Source organism: Epinephelus fuscoguttatus, linkage group LG21 (assembly GCF_011397635.1).
Source record: "Epinephelus fuscoguttatus linkage group LG21, E.fuscoguttatus.final_Chr_v1".
NCBI classification, from domain to species: Eukaryota; Metazoa; Chordata; class Actinopteri; order Perciformes; family Serranidae; genus Epinephelus; species Epinephelus fuscoguttatus.
This window is the reverse complement of record NC_064772.1, coordinates 24,588,216-24,608,903: the sequence shown is the minus strand read 5'-3', so window position 1 is coordinate 24,608,903 and position 20,688 is coordinate 24,588,216. Positions and strand designations below refer to the sequence as shown.

Below are 20,688 nucleotides of genomic sequence, written 5' to 3'. Positions count from 1 at the left end.
CAACAAGTGGTCTAGAAATTCAAGTGTTTAATTAAATTTAAGAACAATTTAAATATTAGTGATAGAAATGGCCACATTCTGAAACAGGCCTTGAAACACTTGGATCACCCTGACAATACTCAAATTCTCAACATGGTGCATCCTTTATGGCTAGTCAAGTTAATCACCTACCTAACATGTTATTACATTGATACTTCCACCTAATTTGGCTGTTAAAGTCTTGGCAAGAGAGATATGCACCTGTAGCAGCAACTGTGACAAGATCATCTGAATTATCTTATTCTCTTTCGATAACATACAATCAGAACTGTAACATCTTTTTGAACATTACAAACCTGGCCGGGTAATACCTTGGGAAAGTGCATCATTCGCTGAAAATCATTACATCATCACATGTTGTACATACACGAGCAGGACATCTAACTTTCACTAGCTGTCTAAACGAACGCTTTCAATGTTCCTCAGTGATGCAAAACAGTGAAAATATCCATAAAAATCTGATCTAGAGTGAATACAGCCTTCAGATGAGAGATGGGTGGGGCAGGAGGTGACATCAAGACTGCTTCACCCTTGGGCACTTGAAGATACTGGCACTGAATGAGTTGGTTCTTGAGGTGATTGTTACGAAAATTCTTTTGTGAACCGCAGGTGGTAGTCACGGATCCTCTGCAGCACGATCTTCAGCTTCTCAGTTGGAGGCAAGATGGTCATCCTGGACACAACAAGAGGAAGCAGGATGTGGGTTAAAGGGACTATACACCCCAAACTCAAAAATACATATTTTTCCTCATAACTGTAGTGCTGTTAATCAGTCTATCTTATTTAAATGACAGCTGCCAAGTGTCGGGATATCACCTGGTTTGAATCACTAAAATACCCATGATTGTGCAGCGATTGTTTTACCGTACTAACCTGAAGTGAAAGGTTCCCTCTCTCTGGCCAAATCCACTTCCTGGCACCAGGCAGATACCCTCCTCCTCCAGCAGCCTCATACAGTAGTACATGTCTGGGACCAGGCCTTCCTCCTGTGGGCGTACATATACACATTTGAACACGTTCACACAGACTAGGAAAATCAGGCTGATAAGTGATATAAGGTGCGTGTGCAGAGCAGACCTTTGCCTTATCAATGGCCTTCTGTGGTAGAGTGATGCGGGGGAAGGTGTACATGGCCCCCTGCACAGGGTTACAGATGATACCAGGTACAGTGTTGAAGGTCTGCTCTGTAAGCCTGGCCTTCTCTGCTAAAGCTGATAACACTGCTGTCCGCTCCTGGAGAGGAAACAAGATTAAGGGATCATTGTATATCCTCGATATTTCTAAAATGTCTATTCGATCTATACTTTCAGTATAATATGTCCTTCAAAATGTATGTTTAAAAAAAAAAAAAAAAAAAATCCAATCTGTCAAAAAATGTTAGCATGTCATAAAAATATAAAAAATGTCATAATAAAGTATGCCAAAAATGTTTTTAATGTCATACTGTAGTATGTCATAAAAAATGTCATACTATAGCATGTCGTCCAAAAATAATGAAAAAAAGGTCATAGTATAGTACGTTGTCCAAAGTCATGAAAAAAAGTCATAGTATAGTATGTCGTCCAAAATCATGAAAAAAAAAGTCATAGTATAGCATGTCGTCCAAAATCATGGAAAAAAGTCACAGTATAGTATGTCGTCCAAAATCATGAAAAAACGTCATAGTATAGTATGTCGTCCCAAAATCATGAAAAAACGTCATAGTATAGTATGTCGTCCAAAATCATGAAAAAAAGTCATAGTATAGTATGTCGTCCAAAATCGTGGAAAAAAGTCACAGTATAGCATGTCGTCCCAAAATCATGAAAAAACGTCATAGTATAGTATGTCGTCCAAAATCGTGGAAAAAAGTCACAGTATAGCATGTCGTCCAAAATCATGAAAAAACGTCATAGTATAGTATGTCGTCCAAAATCATGAAAAAAAGTCATAATATAGTATGTCGTCCAAAATCATGGAAAAAAGTCATAGTATAGTATGTCGTCCAAAATCATGAAAAAACGTCATAGTATAGTATGTCGTCCAAAGTCATGAAAAAAAGTCATAGTATAGCATGTCGTCCAACATAATGAAAAAAGGTCACAGTATAGTATGTGGTCCAAAGTCATGAAAAAAAGTCATGAAAAAAGGTCACAGTATAGTATGTGGTCCAAAGTCATGAAAAAAAGTCACAGTATAGTATGTCGTCCAAAATCATGAAAAAAAGGTCACAGTATAGTATGTCGTCCAAAGTCATGAAAAAAAGTCAGTATAGTATGTCGTCCAAAATCATGAAAAAAAGGTCACAGTATAGTATGTCGTCCAAAGTCATGAAAAAAAGTCAGTATAGTATGTCGTCCAAAATCATGAAAAAAAGGTCACAGTATAGTATGTCGTCCAAAGTCATGAAAAAAAGTCAGTATAGTATGTCGTCCAAAATCATGAAAAAACGTCATAGTGTAGTATGTTGGTTGATTTATCAACCTTTATCATTTTTTAAAACCCCATGGACTCCGTCATATATTTGATCCTCTTTACTAAGCTTAAAACCTCTTCTCAGAACATTAGAGGATTCAAAAGCTGATTATTAATTATTCAGTGCTGTGTGAGAAGCTCAGCAACTTCAGCACACTCAATACAGGCTTTGTGTGCATACTGGATTATATGGTGTGTTGTTTAAGTGTTTGCAGAAGTGCATTCTGTGTTTGCATACATTCAGAGCATTACCAGGATGTGAGTGCTAGCTGATGTGTTTGTCAGACCTTCATAAAAGTGTTGTAGGAGGGCTCATCCGGCTGCGGGGGGTTGACCACCAGGTCCATGAGAGCCTGTCCGGGTACAGGGGGGCACAGACGCACCGACACCAGTTTGGTAAGCTGGGCCTTCACCTCAGGGTCCATGTTGATCACCTCCATGTAGCCTCCACGGAATCCACACCTGACAAAAACAAATAAAGGAAAGGAGCAAGTCAAACACAACGTGTATTCTTAGCACAGGTGATGGACACGTCAGCAAGGTGACAACTCCTAGGGTCGTTTATGTAAAAGTATACAAGACAGCCTGATGTAAATATGTACAGTCCAGTCAAGTCCAGTCTGTGTGTGTTAAGCGACTCACTCTCCCATGTAGCATTTGGACGTGGAGTGGAAGGAGGCCAACTCCACCGTACTGGAGTATTCTGGTCCCATTTCAAACAGCACCTTCTTAAAGGAGTGAAACTTACAGCCCTCTGCATACACATTATCCTGGTAGACCTGAAGTGGAAAAACAGCTCATTAAAAACCCATTAGAATATAAAATAGAATAACTGAAACATGCAGTATATCTTAGAGAGTCGACTGAAATAGGGTCAGTGAAGAGCAAATGTGTTGATAGCAAAGTACTTAGCTTCTGTACATGTCATGATTTAGGCGAGTATGTTACTGTTTTTAGTCCTAAATAAACTGAAATAGCAGAAAGTTAATTGTGCTGCTCTGTGTGTCGTTTGAAACTTTAAAGCTTCTTATAATTCTGGATGAACACCTGCTTTGACATTACTAGTATCGCTCTTTGTGAGAGACGAAACTGAGAGTGAAAAACATTTGAATTGAGGATATGACATGGGTGCATTACTTCATCCGCCATGAGGAAGAGATGCTCCTCTTTAGCAAATCGGATCACATCTTCAATGCACTGTCTGCTCTGGACCTGACCTATCACACAGGACAACCAGAGTTCGATTATGTAAGTCGGGCGTGCACATACACACTGAGAAAATTATGTTTCATGTAACACACAAAAACTACGATCTCCAGATATACCGGTGGGGTTTCCGGGGTTGATGATGCAGAGGACGCGGGGGTTGCAGTGCTGCCTGGCTGCATTGACGGCTCTCCTGAGCTCTGCCACGTCCAGACTCCAACACTTATCCTCGTCCAGGTAGTAGCTGATCTGCACAGCAGCCAAGTCTGCCAGGGTGGCTGAGTACAGAGGGTACTGGGGGATGGAGATCATCACCCCTGTGCGATCACGACCCTCGCCACACACCAGTAACTTCAGCATGGTCTGAGATTAGGAGGTGGAGGGAGGAAAAAGGAGGAGGAAAGAAAGGAGAAGGAGAGAGAAAAGAGAAAAGTTAAGGTGGGAGTAATAGAGCACTGGTTCTCAACCTGTTTTGGGTACTGGACATCCTGCAATGCTCTAACTGTAGTATAAAAGGTTTTTTTTTGTCATTTTCATCTTTCATCTTTGTAGTCTTTCTGCATTTTTTGATGTTCTCTGTCTCTTTGTGGTGATTTTGTGTGTCTGTTTTTGGTCATTTCGTGTCTTTTCTGGTCATTCAGTGTCTTTTTGTAGTCAGTTTGTGTCTTTTTTGGTCATTCTGTATCCCTTTGTGGTCATTTTGTGTCTTTTTTTAGTCGTTTTGCGTCTTATTTTTGGTCAGTTTGTATATTTTTGTGGTCATTTCCTATCTCTTTGTGGTCATTTTGTGACTTTTGTGGTCACTATGTGTCTTTCTTTGGTCATTTTGTATCTCTGCCACCATTGTGTGTCCTTTTTTTTTGGTTATTTTGTGACTTATGTGGTCATTTTTTGGTCATTTTGTATCTCTGCGGCCATTTTGTGTCTTTTGGTCATTTCGTGTCATTTTGTGTCTCTTTGCAGTCATTCCGTGTCTTTTTTTTGGTCAATTTTTATCTTTTATTGGTCATTTTGTGTCTTTTTTGGTCATTTTGTGTCTTTTCTTTTCTTTATGTAACTTTTTTGGTCATTCTGTGACTTATGTGGTCATTTTTGGGTTATTTTGTATCTCTGCGGCCATTTTGTATTCTTTTTTTGGTCATTTTGTATGTTTAATTGGTCACTTTGTGTCTTTTGGTCATTATGTGTCTTTTTTGTCATTTTGTGACTTATGTGGTCATTTTTTTGGTCATTTTGTATCTCTGCAGCCATTTTGTGTCTTTTTTGGTCTTTATGTATCTTTTATTGGTCATTTTATGTCTCTTTGCAGTCATTTTGATTCTCCTCTTGGTGAGTACATTTTGCAGGTGAAGACCCTGCCAATTTGGGCCCCTGGGCCTGCGTCCCGTAGACCTGTTCAGTAATCCATCCATGGTTGTCACCAGCGATCTCATCCACCCTGCGCCATATCATGTCGTTAAGATAGCAGCACACAACAGAATGTTGTTGTTTCTACTATCCTGATTTGCGAGATGTCAGGCAGGTATTCAGTAAATTACTAAAAATTGTGCCAATTATTTTAAGATTTTTTGCAACGTCACACAAAAACAATTCATAAAATATTACATAAAACATTTCATAGCAACTATGACTTTAATTTTTTTTATATTAATGAATTGAATGCCTTTTTAGTATACACAGGATGCAAGTAATAAAATAAGACCTTTAATATGATATATTTTATCATTTCACGGACCCCATGCAATTACACCATATAACACTAGGGGTCCTCAGACCCCCAGAAACAATGTAGTAGAAAGCATTATTGGGAAGAACATGCAGTACATAAACTGGCAGGATGTTCCTTTCAGTATCAGTACTTAATAATAAAAAAAAGATGCATATCCAATCAGTTCTGGTGATTTGGCACTAGACGGTTCCGCAAAAAAGACTGAAAAAGCTGCTAGAGATAACCTGATGTACTTTACAACAGCAGAATAAACAAACACACCCACACTGAGGGCCAAAAGCAGTTTAACACTGCAGGGAGCAGCAGAGATCTCATATTGCAGTGGCTGAGTGTATCTTGAGGTCATTCAGTAGCCAGATCAAGTTGCATAAATCTGGAGAAAGTTGCGGTGACAAAGGTACATGGGTGGAGTGATGTCTCAAATGTGTAAAGTACAGCTGAGTGTATAATTAACAGAAGCTGAATAAACAACAGATTCATGCTTCAATTCTAGCAAAAGTATGTCACCTGTGCCAGCAATTTAAGATAATGCATCAACTCTTGGACCTGGCCTTCAGAGACAACAAAAAGTGAAACCCATACCACGATGGCATCACTGGCTCCAGTGGAGAGGTAGATGTTGTCAGGGTTGGAGGGGATTCCACCGTCTCTCTTCTCTATGTAGTGCGCCACATCCCGACGGATGCATTCAATGCCCTGGCTGGCACTGTAGGCCCCTTGAACACATGAACATGGACTTTGATTCAAACACACAACATTGATCAGTTGATGCTCTGTTTGAATAGTGCGTACACTGTCCGGATAAATTATTAATGAGTAAACAAATGAAGGTGGATGCTAGTGACGTGCGTGTTGGATGAGGGGATGTAAATGTGGTTGGTGGAGTGAGGGGGTGTTGTCTGACCTATACTGTGGCCTCCACAGGCGTCCAGAATACGCCGTGCTCTTTGCTTGGCGTCCTCTGGAAACTTGTTGTCTTCCAGGAGTTCGGGGTAAGAACACAGAGCCAAGACCTGAGAGAGGAAACCAAAAATACACACGAGGTGCCCTCGCACATTCAGCATGAATGTAGTAAGTCCAGTTTCACACGCAGCAGTGAATGCTACCATATAATTACACAAAAGCAATCAAAAGACTTGAGGCAATAGACAGCTCTCCTACCTGTCTGAGAAATGTGATTGGTTTCTGCCCCATGGCGTGGGCGTCGCCTATGTTAGCTTTGATGACTTCTGTGAAAGGTTTCTTGATTCCCTGGAAAGATAAAGACAGAGAGGTATGCAGGTAAACCTCTGAGCGTACAATAAGGAACAAGAATCGCAGGTAGTTGAGAGGGGGAAAAAAGTGAGCCTGGTGACTTTCTGTTACGTCTTACATGAAGCGACAGCTCCTCAACAAACAGGATGTGTGTGAACATGTTACAAGGTGTAACTGGGAAGGAGACACGTAAGTCAAGACACTAAAAAGCCCTTACGGGGACATGGAGGAGGGGTAAATATACAACTCCAATTCCAAAAAAGTTGGGACGCTGTGTAAAACGTAACTAAAAATAGTTCATTTTAAACATTAAATATCTTGTCTTTGCACTGTATTTAACTGAATATTGGATAAAAAGAATTTACAAATCACTGTATTCTGTTTTATTTAGAAAGTGTGTTGCATCCTCCCAAGAAATATTTCTGAGTCTCCATGCATACCTCCTGCAGCAGCGCAACATGCAAAGGGCTTGGTGAAGATGAATAAAGATCAGCGGGTGTCTCAGCCAGTTACATCACTGGTCTCAAAGCTCTGAAACAGCTGTGCCAATGGCAGTTACACATGATAACAACCGCTGAGCAAACCGAAAGCTTCATCTCAGGAAATGTCTGTTTGGTTCAGAGCGTCACACATCACCACAAACCTGCACCCAAAGACTGATGGAGTATGACAGCCATAATTCTATGCACATGGTCACATAGTATAGTAATTAATGTTGCACAACAGCATTTGCACTACGCTACTTTTTCCTAAAAGGAAAATTCACCTGAAAACAACACCAGGCTGCGACAGTGTAACCACACAGACTTCTACAAACATCAAGCTGGTCTGTTACAACTCAACATTCTGCCTTTATATGACGGAGACGCCTGGTTTCTGGGGCTTGTCGCAGCTTTTTTTCCCCGACTTTCTTTCTTTCTTTTTTTTTTTTCTTTTTAAAGATTTTTTTTGGGCCATTTTGCCTTTAATGGACAGGACAGGTAAGCGTGAAGGGGGGAGAGAGAGAGAGAGGGGATGACATGCAGCAAGGGGCCACAGGCTGGATTCGAACCCTGGCCGCTGCGGCAACAGCCTTGTACATGGGGCGCCTGCTCCGCCACTAAGCATGAAAATCCGTTATTTGACCCTGTAATGCATTTTTATCCCAGCAACAATAACAGCGCTGCGCCGTAGGAGTCAAAAAGCAAACAGCCAAGATGGCAGCTTTAGATTTGGAAGAAATGCTAAGCCAACTACACTTATCTTTTTCCTTGAGAGAGGAACAGAAGACTGCCCTAGAAGCCTTCGTTTCCAGGAAGGACATTTTTGCTGTTTTGCCGACGGGATACAGCAAAAGCATAATTTATCAGTTAGCCCCACTGGTCGACAAACCAATGGGGCTTAGTGCAATGAATACGTCACCTTGTTTTTTGCTCTGATTGGCCATCATGCTATCCAATTGCGTGTGGCGGCATTTGGAATGCCTCAGTTAGTGCTGCCCCTTGGGTAGGAAGGGTGTATCGGTGAGGGCCAGACTCAAAATCTTTCTAGATTTGAGTCTGGATTTCCAGGCTAAGTAAAAATATTACTAGTATAAAAATTAGGCCTATCAATTATGAATCATTCATTTGATCTAGCTCCGAGAGATACTCGTTTTGTGGCACCCAGCATACCGACACAGCACCACTTTATCCTTTTAAAACAATACTCACGACTTGGATTGAGATTTATGAAAAAACATTTTGATAAATCTTGATGAATTTGCGTCTTTTTTGATGCTCATGCTTTAATTTCGGTAAAAGTAACTGAATGATTAAATTGTGGAGTGTAAATTGTCTAACCGAGCTAACAATATGTAGCATCTCCATATTGACAAAATTCTAAACATTTATACTTGTATATTCGATCAAAGCCAACAACCTGTTATATATATATCCAAATAACTTCTATTAAAAAAATGCACTTCTTGGCAACCAGACCGGGCCTCTAATTGAGACAGGCCTCTAATTTGTCTGAATGTGTATGTCAGTTCAGTTTCTTTTTCTCCCCTCACATGTCTGTCTTTCTGTCTCTTCTTCTGCCTTCTTTATATAAAACATTTATTATTAAAATTAACAGGTTATAACATCATGACTTCAGTTGTGACCTCTGAGTAAAACAGAGAGAAAATTCTACACGTATGCATTTTCTGCACAGTCGGTAGACATTACTAACCTCAGCATAAAAAAATTGATTTATTGACATTGGCTGCATGCCTGAGACATTCTTTCAACACCCGTGTTTCTAATCTTAAAGGTTATCAGGATAAGGAACATTCTACATTTGTACAGCTTCAAATTGTCCCTCACAGGACTTCTGTTGTGGTAAAATACAGTCTTCAGAAACCAAACCCATGGCTCGGCACGTAGATCACATCAGACAGACTTTTATTCATCTCACACATGCATCTTCTCTCAGGAGCACCCTTTTGTTTTGCAAAGACCCTGGCACAGAGTCTGGTTTGGCTTTCGGAGCAGGAAGCGCTGGCCTGTGCAGAGATGACGTTGCTGCTGGGACTCACAGAGACACAAACCCCTTCTGTTTCTGGTTACGGACTTAAACAAGAATTGCTGGCTTAATTTAATCACATGACAAGCTTGAGTCTTTTCCGCTACATTTCTCTCATCATCCAACCCATTTGCTCCTTCTGTGAATTCAATGAATCAGAAAGTCCTTCATCTTCATCTCTTTGACCTAATTGGACCTGCAAACTCTGGTTTGGTGCCTGTGCGTCTGTTTGCTGGTGACAACATGCTGTATCTGTTGCTGTTTATCAGATGAGATGTGACAATAGATGTCTCCTGTTATCCTCATACCAGGGCTGAGCAAAGAGGGTTGAACAGATATGGTGATAATCACGAGTTTTAACTTTATGATTTGTGCATTCAAAATCATACCATTTAAATACTTGTCATATTTTACTGCATGCTGATGTGTAACACAATATCACACAAAACCAGGGTGTCTACAGGTATCAGAGTTTTTCAAGATAAATTTTAACCAAATTTAAGACTGATTTTTTTTTTGGACAAATCATCTTTTTCTTATTCAAGCATTGCAAGTAAGTGTAAAAGTGTGTTATGTGTGCAGACAAGGTAGGTTTGATGTAGGAATATGGTTATTAGAGTTAGGTTAATCTACATTTTGCCAACAGGTAAGTGCATGTATAAACATCTCTGTCTCCTATAAATCACATTTATATACAACTATTTTGAAACAGCAAATACATTTTGAGGTAAACATCATGCTGAGTGAATTATGTTTTCTATTAACAAAATGAGAAATTAATGTACCTGGAAAAATCGCAAAAATGTCGATACTGAACGTATCAGCAAATCATTCACTTAAGCCCTGTTTCCACCCAACACTTTCGGTATGGTACCTTTGGAACCAAAAGTAACCCTTCAGACATGGTACCTAGACCCTAGGGTTTCCACCACAAACAGTACCCTTAAATGTGGGTGGAAGTCTCTCTCCATGGGATATTTAAAAATAGTGGGTTTACAAGTTAACGTTTCACCTTCAAAGTCAATGGCAGTCGGCCCAGTGAATTAAGTTCAATTGAGTGAATTAAGACTCCAGCTGCTGCAAGAGGCAGCAAAACATCCTTTCATTTTATAGTTACAGTAATAAAACTCTCCACGGTATGAACAGTGGTTACATGAGCCTCAAAACCAGCCACAACCAGCCGTCCGCTACTGACCAATCAACACACTGCAGTGTACACAGCTCCGCCTTTTCGTACCAGATCTGTGTGCTAGGTACCCCAACAGAGGGGGGACCAAAAATGGGGACGGTACAGAACGGTTCCATTGGTACCATCCACAACTTTTCACAGTGGAAACGGAAAAAAGCGTACAGAACTGAAGTGTACCGTACCATTTATGATCTTTCCCTGAACTAAACGTACTAACAAAGTGCTTTTATTGCATAAACCTGGGACAGGGGTCAAATGGTACAGTTACATGATGGCTTCTCATTCGGAATGAAATAAATCTGAATGAAATCATTTGGAATTAGTTTTTCCAGGTAGTTTACATGGGAAATATTCATTCTGAAAGAGGGTTTACACGGGAGATCAGTTTAATCGCCTTTATTTGGGTCTGCGCAAGGTTTGGGGCAGGAAAGGTTTCTGATTGGATAGGGGATGGGTGGATGTTACGTGCTTACGTTTCCCGGAAGAAAACACTGTAGTCCTCGCTCTGGATAACAAGATGCTTGACGACGCTGTTCTTAGTGCCTTTTTCGGGCGTGTTTTGCTTATATTCTTGAAGCAGCAGTACGACAACAACCTTGTCCTGCTAATGCTTCGTCTGTTGAGGAGAAGAGAGGTAGAAGGTCGAAGAAGGGAGACAGAAGACCGTGCTTTGGTGTATTGAAATCGGTGAGTGCAACGAGTCCGACTGCTGTATCTCAGCCCGTTGCCATGCGCGTTATATACGTCATCGCGCCAGAAGGGCAAGGAAACAAGCATGCGCAGAAATACCGGAATGAACTTAAAGAGGAATGAGCGTTTACATGCACACAAAATTCTCTCATTCGGAATGACAAACGGAAGTTCGGAGTTCGTACACACGCTATTCTCCCCAATTATTTCTTTGCCAAGTCTACGTGGTACATGAATGTTGCACTTTGTTACCTGAAAGAAACGTCTCCGAACATAATCCAGGCAGCGATTACATTGCCACAAATGCAATTCAGAAAGCAGTTTAGTAACATACAAATGTAATTTCTAGACAACGGAGTTGGTATCAAGTAAAAAGACAGTATCAGGTTCAGTTTAGTGGTAGGTTTAAAGACTTATAACATCAGAAATGTGGACTCTCAAAAGCTTGACTAATTTGACAAAAATAAATTAAAATATGGATGAATTATCAGAAACGAGAAGCATGGAAGGAAGATCTAGGTACATATATATCATTAGAGGACTGGCTACCTATATGTACTAAGGCTCACACCCAATCAGTCAACCCCCGATTTAGACTATTGCAGTATAAATGGCTGATGAGAACTTATAGTACACCAGCTAAATTAAATAAATACAATAGGAATTTACCTATTTAATGAATTCTGAGGCCTAATATTTATATAATTAAATTTAAGACATATTTACAGTAGATTTTTATGGACTTGCACACATCCTGAAAACTGAAAATGTCCCAAGTGATTCATATCTGATTTATTGTGAATTTAAACACGATTGCATGGCACAATATAAAACTCTACTCAAAGAAGCGTGACTTTTTATACAGCTCTACCTTTAGCCAGCTGCTTCTCTTGCTTTACAGCACAGGAGAAGTGTAATGCCATCTAAATCAAGCCTTTTGTTTGTACAGTGTAGTGAGTAAATGTATTAGGGCAAATATTATAACAGCTACACCAGTCTGGTAAGTTCAGAAAATCACATCATTTAGCTGTAATGCAGCCCTTAGGTTGTTACCATATCCAAATAAAGATTAAATTAAAGATGATATCTGGATTCAAACCCCAATAGATATTGCCTGGCCAAAAGTTCAGTTATAGATACTGCAGAGAATATTTTTAAGCAGTGCCAGAGACACTTGCCTGCATCCTGCCTCACATATGGATCTGATATTTGTTCCAGATTGTGCAGATTCCCTTCACTTTCATCAAACCCTGGGAACTTGTTTTGTCATCTGTCATTTGCCAGCAGGTGAATAAGATGTTGTAATTTCTTTGTTTAAACCTGCCTCATATGGGTGAGGACAGATGAGTCCCAGCATGTCACAGTGGTTATCAAACTGATGCCTCATCATTTCATCCAGTTAAACCGTTACAGAGTCACAGAAAGAACTGCTCTCCCTTAAACACAATCATACATTAAGGCTTATACCTACTCTGTAACATGCTGTTCACATGATCCGTGTCATGATTCAACATGATCTAATACAAGGCCAAAGGCATCCAAGGGCACAAAAAGAACTAGAGTCAATATTATCATTTCCACGTTCTTGCATGACGCAAAAGCAAGCCCTGTGAGGATCTTTGGGTTAGCGTTAAGTCAGATACGAGCTTGTTTGAAATCTAATTAACTGGATGCAGCCCGTTTCCTCTTTAGTCCTCGTCCCTGCCTTGTTCTGGAGCAACAAAGAGGCTGCTGTTCTCCGAGAAAGACAGGAGCCAGTCAGCTCCCCGGCTCAGCGCTGTGTTCTCCTGCTCACTCAGCACCAGGCACTGATTACACAGACCGGACCAGTGAGCCAGGCCAAGAAACCCTCAGGGTCAACAGGCTGAATAGAGCCTGGCCTGAATTTGCGTATCACTTAGCCTTGTGATATAATCTCGAACTGTCATCCTTGACAGTGTTCAGTCATGCTAGAATAACAGGAACTCTACTGATTCAAGCTCTATCTGATGCATATAATGAAATAACCACTGCCGGTTTGCTCATGTGATGTATCTAACGCAACACAAGTTTTACTGAGATGCCATCAGAGATCAAAGTAACCCTGACAGTTTACTTTGATCTTTGATTTTTTACTACTTTACATCACCGGGTCTGTCGTGGTGATGTTTGTTTTGGTGTTTGGGGTTATTCTGTGTTTTCTTTTTCCCCTCCTTTCTGTTTTTTCTCCCTGGCAGTGTGTGGGCAGCTGAGGGTGTGGCTGGCTGAGCAGGGCCTTCACTACGAGGCCTACCTGGTGCTCATCAGTAATTACTCCTGCCATAAAAGCCTGGTCAAGACACCACTCCTGTGCCAAATTATCCCGTCGCAGTCGGTAACTATGAGTCCCTGATGATTCCCTTGTTCACCAGAGCTTCTTGTGACTTACTTGAGCTTCTTTGAGTTTTTGTTATAAAGTATGGACTGACCTGAGTTGTTTTCCTGTGCGTAGTTTTCCAGTGTGCCTTGCCTGCAGTCTCCAGTGCTACTGTTTTTCTGGTGTTCAGGCTCTGTTGATCTCCTGGTCAATTTGCCACCTCAAATGCAATCTGTCAGCCCTCAGCCACCACCTCCAGCCTCTTGCCCTTTTTCTTGGAGACATTATTCTTTCAATAAACACCCCAAGAACTGTCCTTGCCTCTGTCTCTGCATTTTTGGGATCCAAACACCAAAACTTAAAACTTAACAGGGTCCTTCTGTTTCTGAGAGGAAGAGCCCAGGCTTGAGCAGTATCAAGGTATTTACAAAACCCAAAGGTCTAATTTTCAATACTGTCAAAAATACAGATGCTCCTATTCACATTAAACTGATATGAACATGCTGTAGTCTCGCGTGACCAGCCTCCCTTACTTCGAAATGGGAGTCTGGGGACATTGGTCTTTCGTTTTGCAATAGAAATGGGCGGGGATATCCAGATCACGTGACAGCGTTGCTATAGGTACGGCACGTGTGTTACATGTAACAGAGACGTTGCAGCTCTGCAATATAGCTGAATCAAATGAAATCATATCCATTTTAATCTCTTCTTGTGATGTACTGAACACTTCCTTTTCTGTTGTACAACGGACAACAATTCGGGAAACAGCAATTTCGGTGTAGGCGGGTGTAAGGCAAAGCCAATCAGCCGTTGGTCAAGGAAGTACGGAAGTACACGGATTTGGATCCAATCACATCACTGCCGCTGGGAGCCAGTTCTATTCTAGTTCTATTGCAACTTTCCTTGAGCTGAGAATGACGGCAACTACAAGTGGTGGGGATAACATTACAGGACTAATAAAAAGCCGGCCAGCAAAGGCAGAGAGAGACCGCATATTTACAAATCTAAATCAATTTATCTTGACCAAACCAGAGTTAGTGATTGTTGGAACAGTAGACGAACTAAGTTAATGACAAACTAACTAAGATGGTATTGGTGAGTTTATTTTGTTAGTTGAGTTTGAGTGAAGTGTGTATTTTGATGAGTTAAGGCAATTAAGCTAGTCTTAGTTCGGTGAAGAGAGAAACTTGAACTCAGAAGGTGTGCAGTTGTATTGTTCTGTGTCATAAGGAAAATAGGTTTAAGGGTATTTTTTCTTGACATTTGAGCTTGTGGAATGTAGCAAACTGTGATGTTTTTTATTCTTTTACGCAAATACTTTTACGCATTCTTTTGACAGGTGTGATTAGTTGTCACAGACACACCCTTTTGTGAGTCTGCAAGGTGTGGACACACAGTGGAAATGAAATGAACTGCTGACTGTGAAAGTGTTGTCATTGTTAGTGTGATCACTCTGCTGATGGAAGGTTGAGACAGACTCAACTCATCACTGCTGCACAATTGCATTTTTCCAGTTTTCCAAATATCTTAGTGTTGTGATCATTTTATTTCTGGTGTTACAGCATTGCGTCGTTGGGTGTGTACTCCTAATGAGATCGACCACAAATAATATCCCTGCTTGATCTAATCTGTAGCATTTTATTTGCTCACTGTCATCCAGTGTTTGGAGAATATTTCTCCGACCTCTTTGTGTTTCCACCATTTTCTCCTCTGCTTAAGAAACTCTTAAGCCCCTTAAAAGTCCTCCTCTCTATTTCTAACAGTTTTTCACCTTAGGAGCTCTTTTAAGGTCGAAGATGCTTTGTGAATAACTTATCTTTACAAGGAACTTGTCTTAACTTTAAGAATTTTCTTGGAATTGTATCACTTGAAGCAACACATTCCTCTCAGAGGCTTTCTGAATATGGCCACTGGATCTTAAGTTATCAGAGAAAAAGGTGAGCACATAGCAGGTGCTGAGCTGGCGGCCTGTCTGCCAAACAGCATCAGAGAAACACTGATTTGTACCATGGAACTGCTTTATTCAGTGTTTTTTACTGGTTTAAAATCACTGGATCAGTTCGTTTAGGGGAGGAAGAGACCTCTGAGGATACTTCAGAGCCCTGTAAAAACCTCCTGAACAATGATCACCAAAGCAATCCAACTGGGAGCTCACGCTTTGCAAACACAGGAGAAGTTTCAGCTGGTTGCAATCTGCAATTCCCACCACTAGATGCCACTAAATCCTACACAATGCTCCTTTAATAAATTCATGACCCAATGAAACCTCAGTTTTTTCTCTGATCTTTTGCTCCATTGTCACCACTTCATTGTCACTGACACTGCAGACTTGCCAGCAGCTTAGATCCACGCCTGAAAAAGCTTACTGCAGCGCAGGCACTGTCATACCAGATGTCTGGCTAAGGATTTATAAGGGTCATCAACACACCCGTGTACGCATGCACAAACACACACACACACTTGCATAAAATCTGCTGAGCCATCAGTAAAAATGTTCCAGACTCAGATCTGACAGGAAGCACACCCGCAGATCACTGAGCAACCGCAGTAATACAAACCCTCGCTGACCCCTCAGAAAACTCCTGGATTTCACATTTCAGATAGTTTTCACATGCATTTGTTTTGCAGTGAGCCGTGCTGCCAATCAGGCAAAAGCAAAGGGGAGTATTCTGTGTACTCCTGACTGTAGAATAAACATCTATAATCCTATATAAAGGCCCAGTCATGCAAAAAAGTTAATATACCACAAAACTGCCAGTTCCTTAAAAAGTGCTGTGACACATATTTTGGGTTACACTGTCCTGCACTAGTATAAAGCAGCTTTGTCCAAAGTGATGCATGTGTGTAAAGTTAGACTCGCTCCTTTGAACTCTAGGTTCAACCTGTCTAACGTAAAGCTGCTAAATTAATAGGTAAACATTTTGGAGCAAATGATCCAAAATATTCCTAGCAAACATTGAGCAGTGGGTTCTTTTGTGGTTTTCCTTTTACGAGCGCAGAAAAATCAAGCAGACTACCAAGAACTCGGGCGCTTTCAGCAGAACTGGGGCTGCTTGTTATGGACCTCCTTGCAGAGAAAGGCCAGTGACGCTGCTGGGCCTCACAGCTGCAGCGTCGTCCAATGAACTTTCTCCCCAGTGGGGAGGAGGGAGGTGGGCCAACCCAGGGAGACAAAAGGGGACGGAGAACGTACCCACTCATCTTACATAATAAACCTTGCACAATATACACATCTTCTCAGGACACCTCGGGGCTGGGAGCGGAGTGAAATGAACTCAAACCTGCTCAGGACGCCCTCTGTCCAGGGCCATTACGTGACCTGCGAAGAGGTCAAAACTGCAGAGAGAGTTGCATTACAGCCTTTTAAAGACTTAAATATTACCACAGCAGAATGTAATGCGAGTTGAGCAGTGCTGCCCACAACATAACATAACATACACCAGGCCCACCACTACTGTCGAGCTTTTAAAAGCAGACCTCCTGTCTGTGTCCTGCCTCCTCTCTCCGAGCCAGTCAGCAAAAATCGTCCGGGGCAAGCATCTTTTTGATAAGGGCTACCTACTTCTCTTTCCTCCTTTTTTTACCTTTTTATCATATCTCCAGGAAACAGAGCAAGGAAACAACTTTTTATGCTCACTCTCCACAGCAGCAGGAGTGTGCCAAAATCTACTGAGAGGTGCTTTTAGTAGTGTCAGAGCTGCAATGTTTTAAACTGAAAAAGAAAAATGCAAACGGTGTTTTGAAGCTGTTGGCTGAGGTCAAACTCCAGCTGTTGATGTGGCTCAGCAGCTTTGCAGATCATGCATTCATCCCATGTCACACACACACACACACACACACACACACACACACACACACTTTCATTTCAGTCATTTATGGATTAACTATATAGTAGCTTTTACCGGCAAAATAGGATGTGAAAGTTGACATTAAAGGGCCAACTTTCAGTGTGAGCAGTAATATGGGATTTCATTTAAAAAACTGCTGTACATAACTTCTCTTAACTCCTACTCTCGCGTTGCCAGACTTGTTTTCACACTGCTATACGTGTCCCAACTCCCCAATGAAAGCCACACCAGCACTACAAAGTGTTTTTCGTCTCGTGCATTATCAAACCCAACTCCAGCGCGCGCGCACCAAGTCGCAGCTCCACACGTTCTCTTTTAATACCTCTTTGAGCTCCTTCTCTAACTGCATCGCCCGTAGGACTATGGCACCCCGGACCGCGTACTCGACCTTCTTCACGTTGGGGTTCATGTTGTCCAAAGTCAGCACCTTGCCCCTGCACGGGACTCCGTTCACTGCCTGCTGGGACATGTTTGGTATGTCACGCGCACTCCGTCACACTGACCCGGGTATCTGAAAACATAAAGGAAGGTTTAGAAATATGAAGAAGAAGCAGCAGCTGTGACTGTACGCAAGGAGGAAAAGTGTTACCAGATGTTGAGTAGGAGTCGGTTTGGCTTGTGTGCTTACTCCCCCTCCGGCGCCTCTGGGCTCGGACTGACAGTTGAGCTTCTCGGTGTTCATATTCCCACCCGGCCGCCACGCCTTCTCGCGCCCCGGCTCGTGGTTGGCTGGATTACTTCACTGACTTCGCCTTTGGCCTCAGAGTGCCAGAAGATGCCTTTAAGTGCTGTAGGAAAAACGTAACCGCGTGGGCCCTTCATGGACTCACCAATGGGACAGGTGCCTTTCATTTCATTACTCATTTTAGTTTCGGTAAAACCATTAAATAATATCTTTTAAATAACAAACACCTCCAAATATTTCTGTTCTTAGTTTAAAAAAAGTACATTTTAAAAATGCACAAGACAGATGACAAACAGCCTGTGATGTCCTCAGAAGATTAAGCGCAGTTTCGACAATATGTCTCCCTATTTCTCCGCATTCAGTCATTACAGGTGTTTTTTTCTACATATTTCCACTCCATTCACACCAAACTAAAGTGGAAGCTATTGACGAAGCAGGTTTTGTTGTTCCCTGCCTTACAAACCATTTACAAATCAAAAGTTTTGGCAGTGTCTTATTCTTTTATTAATCCATTATTCTGGCAATTAATCGAGTAATCGGATAAGAAATACTGCATGTTTTCATTAAATTACTTTAGCTTTATATAACGGAAATAGTAATATGTTAAAGAGAAAATAATAAAAGTCTCTGAAATGAGAGAAATGAGCAACACATTTGTTCTTGCTCAGCTGAACATGGGGGAACCCTCTGCACAAAGCTGCAACTTAAGAGTTCATAATTATCATACTTTAAGTTCCTTTAAGTTTGACGGCCAGGTTACACTCATTCACTATGGTCAAGGGGTGCCTTACACCTGCTGACCCTACTGCCTGCAATCCAAATTTATATACCTGCTGTACATGATTGGGGAATTAAGGCTCCATTTTCTACTGTGTGTGTGTCTGCATGCGTGAATGAGTGAGTAAGGGGTGTGTGTGTGTTACTGTGCATGTAACTAACATAACATGGATGAAGACTAAACAAGGCTAGGCTTAAACAAACTGACTACAGCATTTTATTTTTCATGTGTTGCTACTTTCTATAGCAAAACTTGGGTAATACACGATACATCGCCAGGTAACGTTAGCCAGCCCGTTGATTTCTGTTATTAATCAGCCATTATAAAGCCATGATACACGTACGTTCTTTACATGCCTTATGAATCTTAGCTAGCAATCACCGATTAAGGTTAAGTGCAATTAAATGCAACGTTGGCATTACCTTGGCAAACACTGAATGTTTTCTACTTAGATTCTGTAGCACTGAGGGCGTGTTGTTGTGGTATGCTAACTCTGTTTTACAACACACACTGAACTTTTACTTTTCGTTTTAACTTGTAATGATCCCACGCCGTTGACACTTGCCATGTCTTTGGCTTTGGCGTGTCTCTCCCTCTTTTCTTGTCCCTCCTCCATAGTTTTGCAATCCGCACTTCACATCCATGTTACAGCTGCGTAGGCTAACAACAGCTAAAGTAACATAGGGTGTTGTGCAACAGAAACAACCATCCATGCAAAACACAACGCTTTGTATATTTGTACTGGATATTTGCCTTGAGGCTTTTTAGTTCAGCCTTTGTGTCTTAGCAAGAGGGATCCACCAAAATTGCTTTAAGGTAGAAATCTAATACAGATTCTTTTGTACTGAAGCTGCTGATTGACAATATTTTGCACAATGTTTAATATCTTTAATATATGACCACAGTAAGTATGTGTTGCTTTTTCAGAGAACTGTAGTCTGGTCAGGGTGGAGAAACCTCTGAGGCCGATACATTTAGAAAGCTACTCACTGTTTAACTTGCTCCTGAAACCTGACACCTCTTAGGGTTGTTTCACCTCTTAGGACCCGAGCAACTCACTTCCTTTCATAGTCAACACATTGGACGCAAGCGAGGCGGGTGACACTTGAAATGCAATACATTGCTCGCGCAGTAGGGGGTAGCAGAGTCACCGGTACATTCTGGCTAGCTAGTACTGCTATTTTATTAGAGTGCAGGGCGCTAGCACTGTAATATAAATGGGGGTGTGCCCATACGAGTTCGCAAAATTTTTCCTCCTCACCCGCCATATTTCATACCTGCTTCTTCTGTGAATAACAAAAAGTGGTTAATTTCAAGTACGTCCCTTGCATTATCACCCCCGTTGGCAACGCATGGTATTACACACATCCCTGCATCGCGTATCAAAAAATGGACAACACATTTTGAGACGCAGGCACGCATCATGGCGGCCAATGCATCTTGCGTCTGCGTGCCTTTGTGTCAACTATGAAACGGCCCTTAGCCTTCTCAAGTGCATCACTATCAGGTGTACAAAGTCATCCAGTGGGCCTGATTGGACCTTCTGGCGGGCTGGTTCTGGCCCCCGGGCCGTATGTTTGACACCCCTGCTTTAAACTTTTTATCAACCTAACCACCACCATCTCTGATGTAGACATTTTTCTCATGTTTTTTCTTCCTTGTTTTCTCCTTTTTCCTCATTTTTAATGCTGATTTTTCATCATTTTCTTTTCTTTTTTCGCTTTTTTGCATTTAGAAGTGGAGCTCAGTGTCTGCAGGTGGTGATAACATGCAACACAAGCAATGCACGAACAAACAGCATCACTCCATCATCACAAAAACAGCATACATACATTGCTCATATGGGACAAATAGTCATACAAAAGAAATTTCATACTGGCATAGCAATATTCCAAACTAGCTCAACTGCAGTAAGTAGAAGCTGACAAATGGATAAATAACTAAAATATTTCACC

At 41.4% G+C, this 20,688-nt stretch overlaps 1 protein-coding gene across 1 annotated transcript; it reads right to left on the bottom strand.

Annotated features, from left to right (window-relative positions):
* Positions 1–12: 12 nt before the first annotated feature.
* si:ch211-217a12.1 (alanine aminotransferase 2-like) lies at positions 13–18,020 on the bottom strand. Its single transcript, XM_049564681.1, has 12 exons — positions 17,860–18,020; positions 17,593–17,781; positions 6,590–6,679; positions 6,333–6,441; positions 6,011–6,144; positions 3,819–4,062; positions 3,631–3,710; positions 3,136–3,272; positions 2,781–2,955; positions 1,117–1,272; positions 913–1,025; positions 13–712 (listed from the first exon to the last, which is right to left on the bottom strand). Exons 2-12 carry the CDS (start codon positions 17,737–17,739, stop codon positions 622–624), a joined length of 1,476 nt encoding a protein of 491 aa, XP_049420638.1. The 5' UTR covers positions 17,740–17,781; positions 17,860–18,020; the 3' UTR covers positions 13–621.
* Between the last annotated feature and the right edge of the window lie 2,668 nt (positions 18,021–20,688).